Here is a 23,375-nt window from a genome sequence, read left to right as displayed (position 1 = left end):
GATCTTACTTCCCTGACCGGAGACCTGCATTGTAAGGCAGATTCCTAACCACTGGGCCACCAGGGAAGTCCCGATTTTGTAATTTGTAATTTTTTATTCTACCTTCAGAATTTGTTAAATCCAGAGTCTGTCGTTAGACTCTTGAGCAGACACGTGGCTTAGAACTTACCCTCACAGGGAATCTTCCCTTTTTTTTTTTTTTTTAAGTAATGTATTTATTTTAATTGGAGGCTAATTACTTTACAATATTGTAGTGGAATCTTCCCTTTCTAATGACTCCATGTCAGGCTCTCCTCTCTGTTGATCTAGTTATGGCTTCTCACAGAAAATAACAAAATGAAGAGAAGCATCAGAAACTGCTAAAGCATTTTGTAGCTATGACACATTACCTCACAGGCCTCTTACGGCCCTGTGAAAGGAGACGCGTTACCTGTAAGTCTTCGACGTGAAGAACGTTAACCATTGTCCAAGGTCACACAGCCGGCAGGGGAGGAGCTGGACTCAGACTGTACTTACTGAGGCGGGACGTCCGTGACCTTGACCTCTGCCTTGTGCTGCCAACTGAGTCCAACATCGGATTTAATGAAGATATGAGCATTTATTAAGCACCGCTACAACTAGGTGCTGGTTCAGATTTTTAAAGCTGTAATGCATATGTTTTGCTGATAAGATATTTGAGGTTTACTCAAAACAGTAAGACCCGTGCTTACTGAAAGGTAACAAGGTTGAATGTTTTGAGTGACAGATGAGTTGAGTAGACGCTCCCTAGGAAAGAAAATCACCACCGACCAGAGTCATCAGTTGCCTGAAGGGTGGAGGGGGAAGTAATATAGAGAAAGTAGGATATGTGAGTCTGTGACTGCCCCAGACGCAAGGTGCTTTCCCAGGGCTTCTTATTTATTTACGCAGAGTAGAAATGTCACACAATAACAAGATTACCCCCAGGTTTATCTAGAAACTGCACAATCCTGAAAGCCGAAGAGAAAAAGCTCATTTCGTTATTATCTATTGTCAAAGGATTATGTTGGGGTAGGGAATAAATCTTTGTCCATTGCTGGTCATATGTAAACTGCTCTGCACACAGGTATAAAGTCAAAAGGCTTTACTGGGATTTGTTGTCAATGCTGTTCCACCCCAAGGCCCCCTGACATTGGCTTTTCACCACTCTGTTTCGTCTGGCCCACATACTCCAGAGGATGTCCCCCAGAGTCCTGACTTCAGACACCGTCCACTGACCTGGGTCAGAACAGTGATGCTCCGTCATCAAGTCACAGGCCTGTGAGTCACAGTCCTATAAGACGATCTGTTTTTTTTTTTTTAATTGAGATTGCCCTATATGTAGACACATAGAGGATTACAGACACTTCAAAAACAAGAGAAAAGAAAGGCTGTGTGGTAAATCTGCTCTTCCTGGACAGGAGAAACAGAACCACAAGGCCATCTTGGAACTGCGGGGAACAAACCCACACTCCCAGATTCCTTCTGGGTCCCTTGCTGGAGAGTCCAGGGATGTGGCATTTATCACAGAATATGTGGATGTATATTCCCAGAAAGCTGAAAACAGCGTCCAGAGTGTCCTGGGATAAGATGGAAGAGAGAGGAAAATACTCCCATGCGTTCTTGATAGGTGGTGACTCTCTTTATTGTATTGTTCTTGCTATCATAGCTTGTCTTACTCCTGGTATTGTTCCTGTGTTCCTCTGTATCAAAGATTGGGGAGACATACAAGAGGTGGTGTTCTCAGTTCAGTTCATTTCAGTCACTCAGTTGTGTCCGACTCTTTGCGACTGCATGAACCGCAGCACACCAGGCCTCCCTGTCCATCACCAACTGCCGAAGTCTACCCAAACCCATGTCCATTGAGTCGGTGATGCCATCCAACCATCTCATCCTCTGTTGTCCCCTTCTCCTCCTGCCCTCAATCTTTCCCAGCATCAGGGTCTTTTCAAATGAGTCGGTTGTTCTCAGAGAGTATTTTAACTCTGTGCTTCTGTCCAAAACCATTTTACTATCTGACCTTCTAAATACTCCCATGAACTGCTACCCCTTAGATTCACACTCCTGGGCTTGCCATATTCCTTGAGCATCAAGGAAGAGTTTAAAAAGCACAGCATATAGATTAGAATAACCTCTCCTGGGGCTTCCCAGGTGGTCCAGTGGTTTTGAATCTGTGTGCCAGTGCAGGGGACATGGGTTCGATCCCTGGTTCAGGAAGATCCTACATGCTGTGGAACAGCTAAGCCCGCGCACCACAGCTACTGAAGCCTGTGTACCCAGCCTGTGCTCCACAGCAAGAGAAGCCACCACAATGAGACACACGCATCCCGCAACTAGAGAGTAGCCCCCACTCGCCACAACTAGAGAAAGCCCACATGTTGTGATGAAGACCTGGCACAGCCAAAAATAAACGAATATTAAAAGAACAGCGGTTTCTTTCCCAATCAAGGCCAATGGTCTGGGCAGGCAGGCAGACAGCTCCGTCATAGGTAGGCAATGAAAGGCTTCCAAGCAAATGGTGGGTATCAGCAAGAACCAGAGTAGTCCAGGAGGGCCTGGAGTGGGTTTGGGGGTAGATCCTGGGAGGGATGAATCATCATTTAGAGGTTGGAGAGGAGAGGAAGGCACTGTAGGCTGGGAAACCTACGTGATGAGCAAGTATGCAGAAGCTCTGACACCAGAGTTCACACTGAAGCCTCCAAGTGCCTCAAAGTGGGGAAGGGAAGGGTAGGGATCCATTAGAGAGGGCAGCCCAGGTAGGAAGGGCTTAATAAGTCTGGATGGAGCTGGGTGTGTTTTTTTGTGCCTGATTTAAGGAGTTTCTACTTTATGGGTAAGCCTGCACTACTAGAGAGCTTAGGAATGGCCAGCCCTGGAACATGACCTTGCCCCAGTACAGTCAGAGAGATCTGGGTTCAAGTCCTGGTTATGCCCTTAAGGGACTGTGTGATCTTAGACAAGTGCCTATCCTCTCTGAACCTCATTTCTGCAAAGTGAGGCTAATGTTACCTGTTTCACTTCCTTAATGTGGGAGGTGCACATTAGCATTTTTAAAGTGTCTGGCACATAATAGGCTCTTGGTAGGTGGTGACTGTTTTTACTGTATTGCTCCTGCTCATAGCTTGCCTTACTCCTGGTATTGTTCCTGTGTGCCTCTGTATCAAAGATTAGGGACATTAAGATTAAGACAAGAGGTGGTGTTCTGAGACAGTGTCTTAGCCCTGAGATTCTGTATACAACTGTTTTACTATCTGACCTTCTAAGCATGCGCTGCAAGTCCAGTTCAGTTGAGTTTAGTTCGGTCACTCAGTTGGGTCCAACTCTTTGTGATCGCATGGACTGCAGCATGCCAGGCTTCCCTGTCCATCAGCAACTCATGGAACCTGCTCAGACTCATATCCATTGAGTCAGTGATGCCATCCAACCATCTCATCTTCTGTTGTTGCCTTCTCCTACTGCCCTCAGTCTTTACTAACATCAAGATCTTTTCCAGTGAATCAGTTCTTCTCATCAGATGGCCAAAGTATTGGAGCTTCAGCTTCAGCATCAGTTCTTCCAATAAATATTCAGTACTGATTTCCCTTAGGTTTAATGGTTGGATCTCCTTGCAGTCCAAGGGATCCTCAAGAGTCTTCTCCAACACCTCAGTTCAAAAGCATCAGTTCTTCAGCGCTCAGCTTTATGGACCAACTCTCACATCCATACATGACTACTGGAAAAACCATAGCTTTGACTAGATGGACCTTTGTTGGCAAAGTAATGTCTCTGCTTTTTAATATGCTGTCTAGGTTGGTCATAACTTTTCTTCCAAGGATTGGGTGTCTTAATTTCATGGCTGCAGTCAGCATCTGCAGTGATTTTGGAGCCGAAGAATATAAAGTCTCTCACTGTTTCCTTTGTTTCCCCATCTATTTGCCATGGAGTGATGGGACCGGATGCCATGATCTTACTTTTTTGAATATTGAGTTTTAAGCCAGCTTCTTCACTCTCCTCTTTCACTTTCATCAAGAGGCTCTTTAGTTCCTCTTCACTTTATGCCATAAGGATAGTGTCGTCTGCATATCTGAGGTTACTGACATTTTCCCCGGCAATCTTGATTCCAGCTTGTGTTTCATCCAGCCCAGAATTTTGCATGATATACACTACATATAAGTTAAATAAGCAGGGTGACAGTATATAGCCTTGACATACTTCTTTCCCAATTTGGAACCAGCCTGTTGTTCCATGTCTGGTTCTAACTGTTGCTTCTTGACCTGCATGCAGGTTTCTCAGGAGGCAGGTGAGGTGGTATGGTATTTCCTTCTCTTTAAGAATTTTCCACATATTGTTGTAATCCACACAAAGGCTTTGGAATAGTCAATGAAGCAGAAATAGATGTTTTTCTGTTTTTCTAGAATTCTCTTGCTTTTTCTATGATCCAATGGATGTTGGCAATTTGATCTCCGGTTCCTCTGCCTCTTATACATCCAGCTTGACCATCTGGAAATTCTTAGTTCACATACTGTTGAAGCCTCACTTGAAGAATGTTGAGCATTACTTCACTAGCCTGTGAGATGAGTGCAGTTGTGTAGTAGTTTGAGCATTCTTTGGCATTGCCTTTTCTTTGGGATTGGAATGAAAACTGACCTTTTCCAGTCCTGTGGCCACTGCTGAGCTTTCCAAATTTGCTGGCATATTGAGTGCAGCACTTTCACAGCATCATCTTTTAGGATTTGAAATAGTTCAACTGGAATTCCATCACCTCCACTAGCTTTGTTCATAGTGATGCTTCCTAAGGCCCACTTGATTTTGCATTCTAGAATGGTTCTAGGTGAGTGATCACACCGTGTGGTTATGTGGGTCATGAAGATCTTTTTTGTACAGTTCTTCTTTGTGTTCTTGCCACCTCTTCTCAATATCTTCTGCTTCTGTTAGGTTCATACCATTTCTGTCCTTTATCGAGCCCATCTTTGCATGAAATGTTCCCTTGGCATCTCTAATTTTCTTGAAGAGATCTCTAGTCTTTCTTATCCTATTGTTTTCCTCTATTTCTTTGCATTGATCACGGAGGAAGTCTTTCTTATCTCTCCCTGCTATTCTTTGGAACTCTGCATTCAAATGGGTGTATCTTTCCTTTTCTCCTTTGCTTTTCACTTCTCTTCTTTTCACAGCTATTTGTCAGGCCTCCTCAGACAGCCATTTTGCCTTTTGCATTTTTTTTTTCTTGGGGATGGTTTTGATCACTGCCTCTTGTACAATATCATGAACCTCCATCCATAGTTCTTCAGGCTCTCTGTCTATCAGATCTAATCCCTTGAATCTGTTTGTCACTTCTACTATATAATCGTAAGGAATTTGATTTAGGTCATACCTGAATGGTCTAGTGGTTTTCCCTACTTTCCTCAAGTCAAGTCTGAATTTGGCAATAAGGAGTTCATGATGTGAACCACAGTCAGCTCCCAGTCTTGGTTTTGCCGAATGTATAGAGCTTCTCCATCTTTGGCTGCAAAGAACATAATCAATCTAATTTTGGTGTTGACCATCTGGTGATGTCCATATGTAGAGTTGTCTCTTGTGTTGTTGGAAGGAATTGTTTACTATGACCAGTGTATTCTCTTGGCAAAACTCTGTTAGTCTTTGTCCTGCTTTATTTTGTACTCAAAGGCTAAACTTGCCTATTACCCCAAGTACCTTTAGACTTCTTTCTGTTGCATTCCAGTCCTGTATGATTAAAAAGACATCTTTTTGACGTTAGTTCTAGAGGGTCTGGTAGGTCATCATAAAACCGTTCAACTTCAGCTTCTTTGATATTAGTGGTTGGGGCACAGACTTGGATAACTATGATGTTGAATGGTTTGCCTTGGAAACGAACAGAGATCATTCTGTCATTTTTGAGATTGCCCCCAAATACTGCATTTTTGACTCTTTTGTTTGCTATGATGGCTACTCCATATTTTCTATAGGATTATTGCCCACAGTAGTAGATATAATTGTCACCTGAATTAAATTCACCCATTCCAGTCTGTTTTAATTCACTAATTTCTGAAATGTCAATGTTCACTCTTGCCATCTCCTATTTGACTACTTCTCATTTACCTTGATTCATAGACCTAACATTCCAGGTTCCTACGTAATACTGTTCTTTACAGCATCAGACTTTACTTCCATCATCAGTCACACCCACAACTGGGCATTGTTTTTGCTTTGGCTCTGTCTCTCCATTCTTTCTGGAGTTATTTCTCCATTGATCTCCTGTAGCATATTCGGCACCTACCGACCGGGGGAGTTCTTCTTTCAGTATCCTATCTTTTTGCCTTTTCATATTGTTCATGGGGTTTTAAAGGCAAGATTACTGAAGTGGTTTGCTAATCCCTTCTCCAGGGAACCATGTTTTGTCAGAACTCTCCACCATGACCCATCCATCTTGGGTGGCCCCACATGGCATGGCTCATAGTTTCATTGAGTTAGACAAGGCTGTGGTCCATGTGTAATCAGTTTGGTTAGTTTTCTGTGATTATGGTTCTCATTCTGTCTACCCTCTGATACATAAGGATAAAAGTCCTAAGCACATCTTATTTGATAATTCATAATCAAAACACTTTTAAAAGGATTCAAATTTGTACAAACATACTTACACATGGTCAAAGAATAAAAGATAGTGTGCAGAAGGAAAACATCCACAAAATTGTCAGAATTATGGGGGCCATTTTGTCAGAAAGGATTCCTCAAGAAAGTAGCATCTAAACTGAGACCAGAAGGACAAGGAGTGTGTACTGGATGTAGATCAGAGCAAGAAAAGTGTTTAACAGGGAACAAATGGCTCAGATGGTTAAGAATCCACCTGCAATGCAGGAGATCTGGGTTGGATCCCTGGATTCTGAAGATCCCCTGGAGAAGAGAATGGCAACCCACTCCAGTATTCTTGCCTGGAGAATCCCAGGAACAGAGGAGCCTGGAGGGCTACAGTCCATGGGGTTGCAAAGAGTCAGATGCTACTGAGAGACTAACACACAGACAGAGAGACAGACAGACAGACAGACACAGGGGAGAGAAGAGGATCATTAAAAGAATCAAAGAGCTTTAAGTCGTCTGGATTAGAGAATGAAAGGATGGGGGAAAGAAAGGGAAACAAGTGGGGAGAGAGACACGGACAGATCATCCTTGTCTATGTTGAGGGTTATTAAGCAAGGGAATGCCTGATCAGATTTAATGGTTTTGGAAAATTCACTGTGGAACTATGGAGAACATGAGGGGAAGGATCAGGGGGTTCTGTTAGAAGGCCGTTGCAGAAATCCGGAGGAGAAATGGTGGTGGACAGAGTCTGGCACTGCTGGAGTAGGCGAGGGGCTGGTTTGAGCGATCCTTAGGACTTGACAGCTGGACAAGCTGCAAGTCCAAACAGCAGCTTTTATAAGCCCGAGGTTGGAGTTGTCACTCTTTGGCACTCTGCCTCTGTCACCCCAGGCTGTGTGACATCTCCCATTAGGAGCTGTTTCCGCTTTGTCTCTCATTGCTCCTTGAGGCTAGTTGTCAACCAAGGTGCTCACTGCCACATCTTTTCCTAGTTTGGTCATCAGGGCTTTCCATTTAGATGAAAGTATGAATTTACAGAAAATACTATACCAAATTAATGCTTTCGAATTGGCTGGAGAAGACTCTTTAGAGTCCCTTGGACAGCAAGGAGATGAAATCAGTCAATGCTAAAGGAAATCAGTCCTGATTATTCATTGGAAGGAGTGATGCTAAAGCTCAAGCTCTAATACTTTGGCCACCTGATGCGAAGAGCCAACTCATTGGAAAAGACCCTGGTGCTGGGAAACGTTGAAGGCAGGGGAAGAACGGGGCGGCAGAGGATGAGATGGTTGGATAGTGTCACTGATTCAGTAGAACCTGAGCAAACATCCGGCGATAGTGGAGGACAGGGAAGTCTGGTGTGCTGCAGTCCATGGGGTCACAGAGAGTCAGACACTACTTAGTGACTGAACAACAGCAACTATACTAGATACTACTTTGCCTTGTAAGGGAGTCCACTGGGGTTTCTTGCCATCATGCCCTCCCCAAGGTGCTGCTACACTTTTGCATGGCCATGCCATGGTCTTGCAGTGGGCAGGTTGGCAGGGGTTTGGGTAGGGAGGTGAAGATGCCAACCATGGAGCTTCTTAATTGAATATCACTGGGCTACAAGGTGCTCTCCTGTCCCTTTCTTATTGGTAGGAGATCCTCAGAAGAACATCAGTTCAGGCCCCTGCCAGTTTTCAATAGTACCCCAGTACTGCTGGAAAACATGGTGTACTATTGTGTTCCTAGGCTTACGTACTATTTAGGATTCTCTACATTCTACCAGGTATAATATCCCATTTAATCTTGATAATTGCTCTGGGGCTGGAGGGAAAGAGGAACAGTTCTGGAACAGCTATTGAGTCTCCTGCCTTTGGAAATAAATACAATGGGACTCAGAGAGGTTACTCAGCTGTCAGTGGGAAAGGTGTGGAAATTGCAAGTAAATAGACAAGTAATTTCAGGGCCATGGAGTAGCTAGAGAGCTCATTTTCAAAGAGCTTTTGAGAGAAGTCTTTGTCTTGCCAGTTCCCAGCTGGGATTCTCTTGTCTGTGTCTCCAGAAATCTGCATTCTAGTTATTCACTGTCTGTCCCAGTCGTGGTTCTGTACCCTTCTCACAGAAGAGTTCCTCTTCATAGGATGCTGCATTCTTTTAAAAGGCCCTTTTCTTTTTATCCATCTGCCTCCTGTAGAGATATTTGAGTTCTTTTTCCATTTATTGTTCAATGGAGCCGAGCCTCAGTCTGTCCCTGTGGGATCCCCTATTGTTCTACGTTAATAATTAACCTTTACAAGAGCTCTGGTCATAGGTGTTTAGCTCAAATGCAAAGAAAGCTGCAGTTAGGTTATGACAGAGAGCTCTCACAGGTTGTTGCATGGGGATTAGAAAGGAAAAGCTGCTAGCCATTAAACATTTTTCATTTCTTTTCTCACTCACTTGAGTGATTGCCTAAGAATCTTGCAGTTTTGTTTTTTCTTTTTTTCCTTTTGCACATGGTCAGTCCACTAGAATTAAGAAATTTAGCTTTTGAACTGGGAAGTTGAACATACATGATTTCCAGTGTGTTATTGAAGATGAGCTCATGGGTGCTGGAAGTATAACCCTGTGCTGAATGTCCGTAGGTGTCGAACCACATGGACTCTGGAGCTAACTCCCTGGGTTCAAGTCCTATTCGGGCACTTAACTGGCTGTGTGACCGTGGGCTGGCTCCTTAACTACTGTCCATGTCTGTTTCTGCATCTGTAAAATGGGAGAACGATGGTAGACACGTCAAGTGGGTGTTGTCAGGATCTGATGGGGTGCTAGACTTCAGATCCTGAGTACAGTGCCTGGTAGGAGGTGCTCAGTAAATATCAGTATTGTGACTGTTCTCAGTGTGACTATGATTTCACCCATGACGAAGGCTATATGGTAGGCCTTTTCAATTCTTTGTTGTTAATCAATATGAAAAGGCATACATCTTTGCTTGATTTTCTCCTCATGTTGGGAGAGAGAAGAGAAGCAATTCTACAGGTAGATGTTTGGGATTAAATGATATATACTGGAATGACTCACTCAATTAACTTTTTATCACTGAGATGAGGTGTAAGAGTTTAGCACTTAAGTCTTGTTATTTTACTGAAAATGGAGATAAGACAACTTTCTCAGGGCTGCAGAAAGGACCAAGTGAGTTAACAGTCACCCTCAAAAGAGCTGAGATGTTTGTCCCCATACTCTGTGAACATTCTAAGTGCTTCCCATATAGTAACTCAGTCCATCCTTAAGAAAGAGTCTGTTCCTATATTCCCATTGTCAAAGGAGGAAGCAAACCGGAGGACGTTAAATAACTTTGAAGTTCACACAGCTTGGAAGTAGTGGATGTGGGATTGGAACCTAAATCGAGGTCCTGATTTAGAATTTGAATAAGACAATATGAAGGACATAGCAAAGCGGTCTACATAATCAGTACTCAGATGCTAGCCCCTTTGCCCTCTGTTTCCCCCTGTTTATTGTTTCGGTATGGATGTGACATTGCCTAGAGATCAAAGGACCAAGACCTATCTGAGGGCGCTGCATCAAAATTCAGTTTTTTTTGTGTGTGTGTGTGTGTAATAAAGTTTTATTAAAGTATAAAGGAGATAGAGAAAGCTTCTGACATAGGCATCAGAAGGGGGTAGAAAGAGTACCCCAAAATTCAGTTTTAACAGCAACAAAACCTCTTTAAAATTCTAGTTTTGGAACAAGATTAATCCCTACTCTTACATAGGTTATATGAGGTTTAGAAAGTCATAATTTTTTTAAAAATGTTTTAGGGTGTTTCATTCTCTTACTTTATGTGTATAGAGGATACATGCAATGTGGAGAAAAATATAGGTCTTCCCTCCCAATGCTTAACACTCAGTCATCTTAAAAAAAACAACCAACCGTACAGCAAGATATAGTGAAAAGTAAGTCTCTCTCCACTCCTGAATATTAATTCTACAAATCCTCTCCCTAGTGACCATTTTATAGTCTCTTATGTGTTTCCTTCCAAAAATGTTTAATGCATTTGCAAACGTATATACATAAAATGCACACTTCCTAACACACACACCCACTTTGCATAATGATAGCATAATGCACATGGTTCTGTTCCTTGCTGATTCACTTAACAATATTACTCAGAAAATCCACGTCAAAACTGGGAGCGCTACTTTGTTTTTGAGGGCTGCCTCATATTCCGGTATAAGGGTGTGCCAGTCTGTCACTGATGGGCATTTAGGTTGTTCCTGGCCTTTTACTGAGGACACTTCAGTAAATATCTCTGGAAATATTTGTGTCTGCGCAACTCAGTCTCTTGATTTCTGCTTGCATTGTGTAACTTTCTGATGCTGCAAAAAATCAGCCAGAAGGAAACAGACCAAAGGAACACAGTGGAGACACAGGGGCTTCTTCAGGGCTTGTGTGCACCTCAGAGGTTTGTGCAGCTGCTTTTCAAGTGCTGTGGCTCATGTTTCTCATATTATTTCAGACTCTTGTGTCCTGAAGCTTCTTCTCGGGCCTTTTTCCTGAGTTCCCAGTGAGCGATGGATGGTTGCAGCTTGCAAGATTGATTCATATGGCACTTGTTTGACTTTTGACAGGTTGTTTATAAGAATAATGACATCCGTCTGGAGCTGTCTCGCTTGGCCAGGATTGGGGACACCAAGATGAAGATCTATGGTGAGGTAGTATTCAAGTGTGAGAATGTGGCCACACTGGACCCCATCAACTTTGAGACCCCAGAGGCTTACATCAGCTTGCCCAAGTGGAATACCAAACGCATGGGCTCTATCTCCTTTGACTTTCGCACCACTGAGCCCAACGGCCTGATCCTCTTCACTCACGGCAAGCCCCAAGAGAGAAAGGATGCCCGGAGCCAGAAGAACACCAAGGTGGACTTCTTTGCTGTGGAACTCCTCGATGGCAACCTGTACCTGCTGCTTGACATGGGCTCAGGCACCATTAAAGTGAAAGCCACGCAGAAGAAAGCCAATGATGGGGAATGGTACCACGTGGATATTCAGCGAGACGGCAGATCAGGTAGGAAGAGGCAGGGTATATGCAAACTTCCCTTTCCTTATAGGTTTTTTTTTTTTTTTTAATGTTTGCACTTGCTGATTCTTCTGCTATTCTCCTTAATGCTTGTTGTAAGATGATGTTACCGAACAAGACACCTGTCTTATCAAAGGCTGACATCCCTCTCCTCATCTCCCTTGTCACTCACTGCACAATGGCTTCAGTGATAGCTCTGAGACCCTGGGACTGAGGATGGTTTTACAAGGAGCATTCGCACTGCTACCAAAGTGACTGTCATGTCACTGGTGTGATGTGTTTTTTTTCCCTTCTCTTCTTAGTCTCCTTTTTCTTATCACCATAGAAACCAATTGTGACATCACAGATGCTACACTATGTGATTACTCTTGGAGAATAAGCCGCACTGTGCAAGGGTTTATGCAACGATGCACCCTTCAATAATTGTCAGGAGTCATATTGCAGGGGAAATTATGACAAGAAAGGAAAAGACAAATTGATTTTTCCTGAAGTCACGTTCAATGTAAAGCCTTCCTTTGGTGTGAAAGCCTATATATTTCACTGTTTGCTCAGACCTCACTAACTCTCCCTTCCTCTTCATAACCTTCTGCATTTGCTTCAAATGGCTTTGTTTCTGCAGCCATGGATCAAACAAGCTAGCCCCAGGCAGTACATAGCCACCCTGGAATAGTAACAAAGGATGGGAGTGGGGAAACACAAATAGAGAAGCTGAGGCTTTGCAATGCCTGAACAGTCTGCCTGCTTTCTGTGGACATGTGGCGTTGAAGGTCACATCCTGTGCCATCAGAAAGGACATTTCACCCTGAGTAATAATTAGAGCATTTGAATTTCACATTTATTTCCGGATTCTCCATTTAGGTAGTATCATACTCAAGAAATGTCTCAGCCCTGTTTGCCATATTTTGAAGGTTTTACTCTCCTGATGAACACAAAAATGCCTTCCTTTTGGACATTTCTTTTCTGGGTACATTTGGCCAACAATAGAAAGCAGTAGGTTCCCCGCTGTAGCCAGGGATGGCTGGGCATGCGCGGATGGCTCTTCCGCATCCTCCCAGAGCTGGAGGGATGGCGGAGACGAGCAGTGTTGCCTTTAGGAGGAGCCGCTTAGGTTCTGTGCAAAGGGCAGACGGGTGGCAGATTGCAGATCTGGATGGTTTATTGCCCAGCAGGCTGCCTTATTGATTGCCTGAAATTTGATCAGAACCAAGAGACTTCAAATGAAACGTGCTTGTTGGGCAAGAATAAGCATTTTGTTCTTTTTAAGCAGAAAGCACACAAACTTAATTTCTTCTGAGGCCAAATCTTTCAAAGTTTATCCGTAAATATGTCGGCCGGGGTGGAGCGAGAAAGCTATCTGAGAATTATAAAGGAAACACTCCTGCTAGTTTTTTTTTTTTATATAAATTTATTTATTTTAATTGGAGGCTAATTACTTTACAATATTGAATTGGTTTTGCCATACATCAACAGGAATCCACTACAGGTGTACATGTGTTCCCCATCCTGAACCCCCCTCCCTCCTCCCTCCCCGTACCATCCCTCTGGGTCATCCCAGTGCACCAGCCCTAAGCATTCAGTATCATGCTTCGAACTTGGACTGGTGGTTCGTTTCATATGTGATAGTATACATGTTTCAATGCCATTCTCCCAAATCATCCCACCCTCTCCCTCTCCCACAGAGTTTTTAAGACCATGCACATTGGGTCTTTGGACTGGTCATGGTTGATGGCTTTCATGATTGACTAACCTAGACCTTGGCACAGCTTAAATGTCACCTATCTGAGTCACAGGCAGGCTAGAACATGTAAAATTGCCCCGTATCTGTTTCTGTTTATTCTCAACACTAATTGCTTTTTCAAGTAGGTTGTTATTTTGTCTGGTTAGAACCATCAGACCCATTTTTGACAAACAAGTTTTGATTACAAAACACTTTAATTTTATACTTGGATGCTATGGCATTGGTTAATACTTTGACATACTGATAAATCTGATCAAGACCTATAAAAATTTACTGAGTAAACAAGGTGGCAACAGAAGATGAGATGGTTGGATGGCATCACCGACTCAATGGACATGAATTTGAGCAAACTCCAGGAGATAGTGAAGAACAGGAAGCCTGGTGTGCTGTAGTCCATGGGGTGGCAAAGAGTGGACATGACTTAGCTACTGAATACAATACACACTTAAATTTGATTAAACCCTATAAAAATTTACTGAGTAAGCAAGGTGGTGATAGAGGATGAGATGGTTGCATGGAATCACCAACTCAACGGACACGAGCTTGAGCAAACTCTGGGATATAGTGAAGGACAGGGAAGCCTGGCATGCTGCTGTCCATGGGGTTGCAAGGAGTCGGACATGACTTAGCAACTAAACAACAAAAAAATAATTTTTATATATAAGCAGCATAACAACATTTTAATATGTTTTTAAATGTATATTTTTATTCAGAAATGCTTTCATAATCACTGTTAATTAGAAGTTTAAAAATTCAAAAGGGACACAAAATAATTAGTCTTAGAGACACAAAAATGGGTCTTAGATGTTATGTCAAACTTACAAGTTTTAAAAGTGACATTTATACAGTGTAATTTAGCTCTCATAAGTAATTTTTTATAATCAAATTATTTCAGTAAGAACACAAATTGCCATATTGCTTTTTAGATTTTTTTTGTTTTACAATATGTTCTTCTCAATAGATTATTTAAAAATATTTAAACCTGATAGAAACTCATTTTTTAAACAACGTACCTTGGAAGAAATACAGTATCAGAGACACTCCTGTCCTTTACATGCTGTAGAGATGGGAAATACTACAATTGAAAAGGAAAAAAAAGGCTCTTAATGCATTTCCTGGGGAGCACTTTCTGAATATTTACACTTGGGTCTATTGTTCTTTAAACAAGTTTAGATTTGAAGAAATTTCAGAGACGGCTTTTTTAAGAAATGAAGAACTTCATTTCTTCCTGAGAGTATTTTCCAGTATGTTGTTCTTATCAGTTCAGTTTAGTTGCTCAGTCATGTTCAACTCTTTGCAACCCCATGGATTGCAGCATGTCAGGCTTCCCTGTCCATCACCAATTCCTGGAGCTTACTCAAACTCATGTCCATTGAGTCAGTGATGCCATCCAACCATCTCATCCTCTGCCATCCCCTTCTCCTCCTGCCTTCAATCTTTCCCAGCATCAAGGTCTTTTCCAATGAGTCAGTTCTTTGCATCAGGTGGTCAGCATATTGAAGCTTTAACATCAGTATTTCCAATGAATATTTCAGGTTGATTTCCTTTAGGATTGACTGGTTTGATCTCCTTGCAGTCCAAGGGACTAAGAGTCTTCTCCAACACCACAGTTCAAAAGCATTAATTCTTCGGTGCTCAACTTTCTTTATGGTCCAATTCTCATATCCATATATGACTGCTGGAAAAACTGTAGCTTTGACTGGACAAAACTTTGTTGGCAAAGTACTGTCTCTGCTTTTTAATATGCTGTCTAGGTTGGTTATAATTTTCATTCCAAGGAGCAAGGGTCTTTTAGTTTCATGGCTGCAGTCACCATCTGCAGTGATTTTGGAGCCCCCCAAAATAAATTTTCTCACTGTTTCCATTGTTTCCCCATCTATTTGTCATGAAGTGATGGGACCAGATGCCATGATCTTAGTTTCCTGAGTGTTGAGCTTTAAGCCAACTTTTTCACTCTCCTCTTTCATTTTCACCAAGAGGCTCTTTAGTTCTTATTCACTTTCTGCCATAAGGATGGTGTCATCTGCATATCTGAGGTTGTTGATATTTCTCCCAGCAATCTTGATTCCAGCTTGTGCTTCCTCCAGCCCAGCGTTTCTCATGATGTACTCTGCATATAAGTTAAATAAGCAGGGTGAGAATATACAGCCTTGACGTACTCCTTTTCCTATTTGGAACCAGTCTATTGTTCCCTGTCCAGTTCTATCTGTTGCTTTTTGAATTGCATGCAGATCTCTCAAGAGGCAGGTCAGGTGGTCTGGTATTCCCATCTCTTTCAGAATTTCCCACAGTTTGTTGTGATCCACACCATCAAAAGCTTTGGCATAGTCAATAAAGCAGAAATAGATGTTTTTCTGGAGCTCTCTTGCTTTTTGATGATCCAACGGATGTTGGCAATTTGATCTCTGGTTCCTCTGCTTTTTCTAAATCCAGCTTGAACATCTGGAAGTTCTTGGTTCACTTGAAGAAGACTGGCTTGGAGAATTTTGAGCATTACTTTGCTAGCATGTGAGATGAGTGCAATTATGCAGTAGTTTGAACAGATCTATATTAAAACAAATAGTTATAAAAACATTTCGTTGTTGTTGTTTCATCCCTTAAGTCTTCTCTGACTTTTCTGTGACCCTGTGGACTTTGGCCTGCCAGGGTCTTCTGTCCATGGGATTCTTTAGGCAAGAATACTGAAGTGGGTTGCCATTTCCTACTCCAGAGGATATTTCTGACCCAGGGATCGAACCCGCATCTCTTGTGTCTCCTGCATTGGCTGGCAGATTCTTTACCACTGAGCCTTCTGGGAATCCTTATAAAAAGTTAAGAGTATCTAATTGTGGTGCCTGCTGCTCATCCTGAAGAATATGACTGAGAGGTGATCTTTGGGAACCTTTTATTTTCACTCCCCAACTGGAGGACTGACTCTCAAAACATTTGTGGTCACACACTTAGAGGAGGATTTTGCTCAGGACGGATTGCTTAAGGCTCCACTGTTTAAATCGGTTCCGGGTGCTGTTCTTCACTTGGCAATAGAAGCTCCTTGCTGTTAGTTGGTGATCAGATTATTTCAGTGGAATGTGGTGGGTAAAGAAAGCAGACTGTGCAAGAGAGAGGATGTTGAGGCTTGAGTCCCTTTCCTCATTTGTAAAATAGGGGAAATACGAACGTCAGCCACAAGATTATTCTGAAGCTTGAGTCCAGAAAAGCACAGAAAGTACTAAAAATGGTGGCCGGGACAGTTTTACTGTTATGTAGGGTTTTTTTAAAAAAGATTTAAAAGTGAAAAGGCAAAGCTGGTTTTTCCAGGAGAAAATTTGCAGGGGAGAGCTGGGGGAGCGGGCCTAACTGAGCGCCCCAGTGGCCCCTCTGCTCTTCCTGCCTTCCACCGCTGGGTGTGCTTTGTGATTTTGAGTGTGCTTCACTTTCTTGATCTCATCTGATCTCCAAGGCCCTGCATGCTGTCCTCTGTCATAGCCGAGGGAACTGAGACTCAGATGAGGGAAAGCTGGCTGATGGATGGCCCTGTTATCCTGGTACTAATAAAGGACTTCGAGAAGACTAAATTTTTGAAAGTTTTGGCATGACGTTCAGATATCAGTTTGATTTTTCAGTTAGGAAATTGATCTGTAACTGGGTTCAGGGACTGGTGCAGGGTTAGAAAGCCATTTAAGACTGGAAACCTGGTTCCCAAGTTCCCAGGTCAGGCTCGGGGTTCCATCTGTGATCTCGTGTGCCCAGTCCAGCTCTGATCTCACCTCTTGTTGACTTCCTCTGGCAACTTTGACTCTAGCCACACTCCTGCCTACCCAAGGCCCTTTGTAAGTGCCATTCCCGGTGCCAGATACATTCCTCTTCCCCCTGGACTTGACATGCCTGGATCCTTCTCAGCATTCTGGTTTCAGCTTACCTGTCACCTGCTTAGAGAAGCCTTTACCAACCGTCCACTTGAAAGTAGAACCCGTCTGCTGGGGCTGCTGCACCCATTTAACTGCCTTCCTCCCACTTGCCACTTGTCCGTCTCTTTTATTTATTTAGTGATTTATTTATTTTCTCTTCCTCTGCTCTGGAACATCAGCTTCATGAGAGCAGGGGCATGGCTGTCAAATTCGTGTCTGTGCCTAGAACTATACTAGAGATAGAACAGGTTCCAATACATAGTTGTTAAGTGAACAAATGAAGAAACATGTTCCAGTTAAAATTTATCAAAAGCAATGAGTGTTGAAAATACATACTGGCTGGACGGGTACCTAAGACAAGTACAGAGGATATCAGCTCATGGAGAGAGAGGAGAGTGAGACAGAAGAGCAGGTTCCACCCTTCTGGCAATGGTGAGCCAGAGGTGAAGACTCAGGCGGGACTTATAGACTCTGTCCTAGGTACAGAGTAAAAAGCGCCTTACATATATCAGCTCATCTGCCTGCAGTCCAAAGGGTTGCAAAGTTGGATGCGACTGAAGCGACTTAGTATGCATGCACGCAGCCATCATGCCAACCTGTGAGGTGGGACAGTTCCTTTCCCATTTTACAGATGAGGAAATTGAGGACCAGAAAAGTGAAGTCACATCTTCAGGGTTGTCTAGCTGGTAGGTGGCAGAGCTAGGATTTAAACACGGGAAGGGATGGTGCTGCTATCAGCCTATATGGCATGCAACCTTTCAGCCAAGACTTTTAGGTAGAAAAAAAAAGTATTTTCAGCACTGGCCACTGGGATTTTCCTGGGTCTTGCTCTGGGCTTGGCTGTCTTAGCTGCAGGGACCAGAACCAAATGGCCTGCGTTGTCCTTTTTTACCATTTTGTGGCCTTTCATTCCCCGCTCACAAGGTTCTCTCCTGGCCGGGCCACGCTGGTCTCCCACCTCACCCACTAGGTTCCTTTCATTCAGTTCATCAACTGGGAGGCTCACCTGGGATGCCAGGAGGGCCATGAGCTCATTCTTTGTCTCCATCCTCCCATCCCAGGTACCATATCAGTGAACAGCAGGCGCACGCCGTTCACCGCCAGCGGGGAGAGCGAGATCCTCGACCTGGAGGGGGACATGTACCTGGGCGGGCTGCCGGAGAACCGCGCTGGCCTCATCCTCCCCACCGAGCTCTGGACCGCCATGCTCAACTACGGCTACGTGGGCTGCATCCGCGACCTGTTCATCGACGGGCGCAGCAAGAACATCCGGCAGCTGGCGGAGATGCAGAACGCTGCGGGCGTCAAGTCCTCCTGCTCGCGGATGAGCGCCAAGCAGTGTGACAGCTACCCCTGCAAGAACAACGCCGTGTGCAAGGACGGCTGGAACCGCTTCATCTGCGACTGCACGGGCACTGGCTACTGGGGACGGACCTGCGAGCGGGGTGAGTGGTGTGGTGATGCGCTGGGTGAGAGTGGGGGAGACGTGCCTGGGCTCCCTTTGCTATCGCGGACACTTCCTTTGGCCCTCCCTGTGCTTGCGTGCTTCTGGGGGAGAATTTTTTTGGGTTCACTGCTTTCCAGATGACACCCTTTCTAGGTCTGGATGTTTGTTTCGATTTAGCTAGGATTGGATCGTAGAGAGGGAAACTAGCATAAATTGGAGCTAGGTCATGATGCTTTTTTGATGGAGTGTTTGACATCGTCTCTTTGAGAAGGCCAGTACTTTTTCTTTGGGGATTCTGGGTGGGCTCACCAACAGGCTGTTTCATTTGTTCCTGCTTTTTGGGTGCTTTCTCTGAGCTAGCTCTCAGATTAAGCTTTAGAAATACACTGTAGAATAAAATAGCCCCAGCCCTGTTCTTTGTGACTTGCTGCCTAGTGGAATAGTTAGCTGTTAAATAATCACTTACATGTTGAGTTTTATGAGGCAATGGTGTGTTGGTTAAGAACTTGAATTCTGGGGCAAGACTGGATGAGAAATGTGGCCTTTGTAGAGTGATATGAATTCAAGATTATATCTTTGAGACTTGATTTCCTCTTCTTTAAAATGGAGATAACCAGGTTCCTTCCCTCATAGCTCAGTTGCTAAAGAATCCACCTGCAATGCCAGAGACCCCCAGTTCGATTCCTGGGTCGGGAAGATCCACTGAAGAATGGATAGGCTACCCACTCCAGTATTCTTGGGCTTTCCTTGTGGCTCAACTGGTAAAGAATCCACCTGCAATGTGGGAGACCTGGGTTTGACCCCAGGGTTGGGAAGATCTCCTAGAGAAGGGAAAGGATACCTCCTCCAGTATTCTGGCCTGGAGAATTCCATGGACTGTATAGTCCATGGAGTCTCAAAGAGTAGGACACGACTGAGTGACTTTCACTTTCACTTTCTTTACCTGCTAAGTGAAGTGAAGTAAAAGTTGCTCAGTCATGTCTGACTCCTTGTGACCCCATAAACTATACAGTCCGTGAATTCTTCAGGCCAGAATACTGGAGTGGGTTGCCCCTTCCCTTCTCCAGGGGATCTTCCCAACCCAGGGATCAAACCCAGGTCTCCAGCATTGCAGGCGCATTCTTTACCAGCTGAGCCACAAGGGAAGACGCCTACCTACTATTAATCATGGTTAAATGAGTCAATAGATTCCTGCACTATGGAAAGTGTATAGTCAATGTCAGTGATTGTTATGGTTGTAATGATTGTCATCGACATCATTAATGGGAAAGTACAGAAAAGCTTGGGATTCCTTTTCCAGGAGATCGAACATACTATAGAGATTCATAGAAAGCTCCCGCAAGAAAGAAATGTGTAGGTTGAGACTTGAAATATGAGTAGTAGCTAGCTTGGCAACAAGGTGGGAGAAAACCGTGTGTCTTAGATTGGAAGGACGTTGTGTGCCAAGAGGTAAGAGACCATGGCACAGTTGAGGAACCAAACAAAGTCCATAACTAAATGGAGTGGGGAGTGCCGGTGGGGGGAAGGGTGTGAGAGGTGGCTGAAATGTTGGGGAACAAAGAGTGGGGGCTGATCCTTTAGAAGAGACCGTCTACCACTTTAACTTCTTACATTTGCACTGAATTTACAGTTTGGGTAAAAGGCAGAGATAAAAGTAAGCAAAGAGATAACATCAAGGTACAGAGATGCCAGTCTATAAGCCATGTCCAGATTGCAGCTTGGTTAGTTGTTTTACATGCCAAGGACACACAATTCAGTTGACTGTCTATGAATTGTCTACCATGATTTTATATGAAAGGATACTTTAGACAGTTAACAAATTTTTGCCGACAGCGTAGCTCTCTAGAGCTTCGAGAATACTGTGTCCAGAGTAGACATAATATCATTTACTTAGCTGAGGAGTTGAGACATCTATACAGGAAGCATAGATGTTTGCTTCTTGTATAGATGATGCAGAACAGCAGCATGGGCTGGACTACTAGGAGAACATGGAAATTCAAAGAAGACTTTCCTGATTAGAGACAAACAGGGCCTCATCTATTAAGTGTACCAGTGGCCAGACTTGTTCAAGTTTCAGAAGTCTGGTGATGAGAAGGGATCCTGGAACAGGCTTGGGTAATCAGGCAAGGGTTTTCAAGGACTCATTTTTTGAGGTCAACCATATAGCTAGCTAAAGTGCGTTTCAAGAGAACTGCAAACCTTCACTACCGCTGGACCAAAAAAGAGGACACAGGATATTGGAATAAAGGAAAAGGAGCTTTCTTGGGGCTCATGGAAGTTAAATTCAGATTCAGTGAATTTTCAGAGCAGCGACTGCAGAACATGAGCTGAGATGAGGAGGTGGCCATCTGGAACAGAAGTGGGCCTCATTTGGCTGGCCAGTCTGTCGAGCTCCTGAATGCTTTCCAAATCTCTCTTTTTGGGTAGACGATCTCAGTTGCTGGTTTGGGGAGACAGAAAGGTGATTTGACCACTGTAATACATGAGACCATTTGGATAGAAGTCAGGATATTGTGGATGGTCCACCATCAAGGAAGGTAGTGTAAGACATCTACCTTAAGTGTAAGATGTCCCATCAGACCTCTCTTTCCAACTAAAGGGCCTTGTGATTACTGAAGACAGCTGTGCAAGGTGTCCCCGGGATCACCTTTCCATGGGCAAATCAGTGGAGGTTGGTCCAAGGTTTGCCAAATACAGTGAAAGTCATTGCACCTTTTATGTTGTCACTTTCGACTAGTCATTAAATGGCAGCTGATTGGGGATATATGAGGGATAATTATTCCTGGTACAGTGCAGCCAAAAATCATCCATTGTGGCCAAATGAGAAGGCGCTAGCAAATTAAAGACATTTGATCTATACGTCGCTCAAACCCCAGACGGGTCCACTGATTGTTTTGTTCCCCGGCTAATTGTTTTCTGGTCCTGTATTGTTCCCGACACCGTGTTCAGAATGAGTCAGTGGAGTGTAAAAATGATGGGACTCTACTTTGCTGGCAAAGAAAATAGTTTCCCTGTGACATTGTTTTTCTTTATTGAAACTGATTCATCAGCAGGGATGCTTTTGAGTCTCTTTTGTTCATTTTTTCATACATGTGGCAGACATCTGTTGAAACCCGAATTCGTTCCAGGCACTGTGTTAGAGGCTGGGAATGAAGGGGAAAAAGAAACTGACATAGCCCCTGATTTTGAGCATGGGGTGTATAGTCTTTGGGGAGAGTGAAAGATGGGGAGTGTGCTAATGTGTGACAGATATCAGGCCTGATGTCTTAGGGGATCAGGAGGGCAGACAGATGGGAGAGGCCACACCTATATGGGTGAGTGGTTGGGGAAGGGGGATCTGAGGTTACTTGGATTTTTTTAATCTCCTCTTAATAACAAAACTATGGCCTCTCTCTGTCTCTGACCCTCAAGATCTGTTACAGGCACTTCTGAAGAGTGGTTAAGGGTGAGTGTTAACATTCCTTATGCAAGACCGTCATCCTCTTTGGCAAGGAGTGCTGCCCTACCCACCATAACACCATCAGTGTGTTCATTCAATTTACAGTTCTCTAATTTTTTTTTCTAGAAGCAGTACTAAGCCTGAAAATCATTTGTACCAAAATTGAGACGACGAAGACAATCCGTAAGGCAGTGTGTCCCATCTAACCCCAACTCTTCTATATTTGGGCTTCATAGTAGTGTCAGTCCCTTGGTGCTGTGGGCCACACGACAGAAATGGTGGTTGAAAGAGCCACTTGTCTATATAAAATGTAGAAAGCATAGGCAAGATGCTGAAAACCAGTATTCAGAGAAAAAGCAGAGTTAAGGATGGCTCTGGGAAGACGCCAAATGGCCAGGAACCCAAGCAAAGTGAGCAAGCACACCCGTCTTGGATACAACTCCAAGGTTAAAGTTGTCAACCAGAGAGAAGGGAATAGAACAAGGGAACCAGGAACTGTATGAGTACATGGACGTGTTAGTCACACCATCCTGTCCAACTCTTTGTGACCCCATGGACTGTAACCCGCCAGGCTCCTCTGTCCATGGAATTCTTCAGACAGGAATACTGGAGTGGGCAGCCATTCCTTTCTTGAGGGGATCTTCCCACAGTCTCCAGGAGATCCATCCTGGGTCTCCTGCATTGCAGGCAGATTCTTTACCATATGAGTCACTAGGGAAGCCCATAAGACTAAAGTTCATTTGCATGAGTATCTTCCTCTGGTAGTAAAAATGGATGACTCTTGCTTATACCCTCGAAAGAGTACTTCTACTACATATGAGGATTAGCAACTCTAAATTTTGACATATAACAATTGGCTTCATATTGCATTTAGATTTTTTTTTTTTCCCGCCATGATCTGATACTATTCTAAGGAGATGTAGATAGATTGATCCATCCCAGTTGTTCAACTGTGGCTGTTCTGGTTCGTTCTTTGTTAATCATAGTGTTGTGGGAAACCTGTCCATGACCTAAAAAGCTAAATCCTGCTGTAGCTATATAATGCCTATTTGATTGAAGCGCATCTGCTGGAAGACTGCTTGCCATTTTAAAAGTCCTACTGTACAGAGGAAACATTCTGTCTTATCTATTGTAGGATGATCAGTTGACGTGGGACAACATAGGCATCTTCTCCTTGTCAGTGTAGCCAGACTGTAGTTTAATTAGTGGGGACCAAGTGTCCACAGGCAAGGTTGTGGGTTTATTTGTGGACCATCAAACTTCAGTTTGAGGCTG

General features: G+C 43.7%; 1 protein-coding gene across 11 annotated transcripts in view; it reads left to right on the top strand.

Annotated features, from left to right (window-relative positions):
• Positions 1-23,375, top strand: part of NRXN3 (neurexin 3) — a 1,787,606-nt gene that overhangs the window by 530,268 nt on the left and 1,233,963 nt on the right. For all 11 annotated transcript variants that reach the window (XM_086319413.1, XM_086319414.1, XM_086319426.1 and 8 more), the window contains 2 exons: positions 11,139-11,577; positions 18,276-18,659. In XM_086319413.1, coding sequence (XP_086175539.1) covers positions 11,139-11,577; positions 18,276-18,659 — 823 coding nt within the window. The remainder of the gene's footprint in view (positions 1-11,138; positions 11,578-18,275; positions 18,660-23,375) is intronic.

The sequence above is a fragment of the Bos grunniens genome, chromosome 10 (assembly GCF_055505025.1).
Source record: "Bos grunniens cultivar Pamir isolate PY7600 chromosome 10, Bosgru_T2T1.0, whole genome shotgun sequence".
Taxonomy (NCBI): Eukaryota; Metazoa; Chordata; class Mammalia; order Artiodactyla; family Bovidae; genus Bos; species Bos grunniens.
This window is presented reverse-complemented; position numbering and strand designations above follow the sequence as displayed.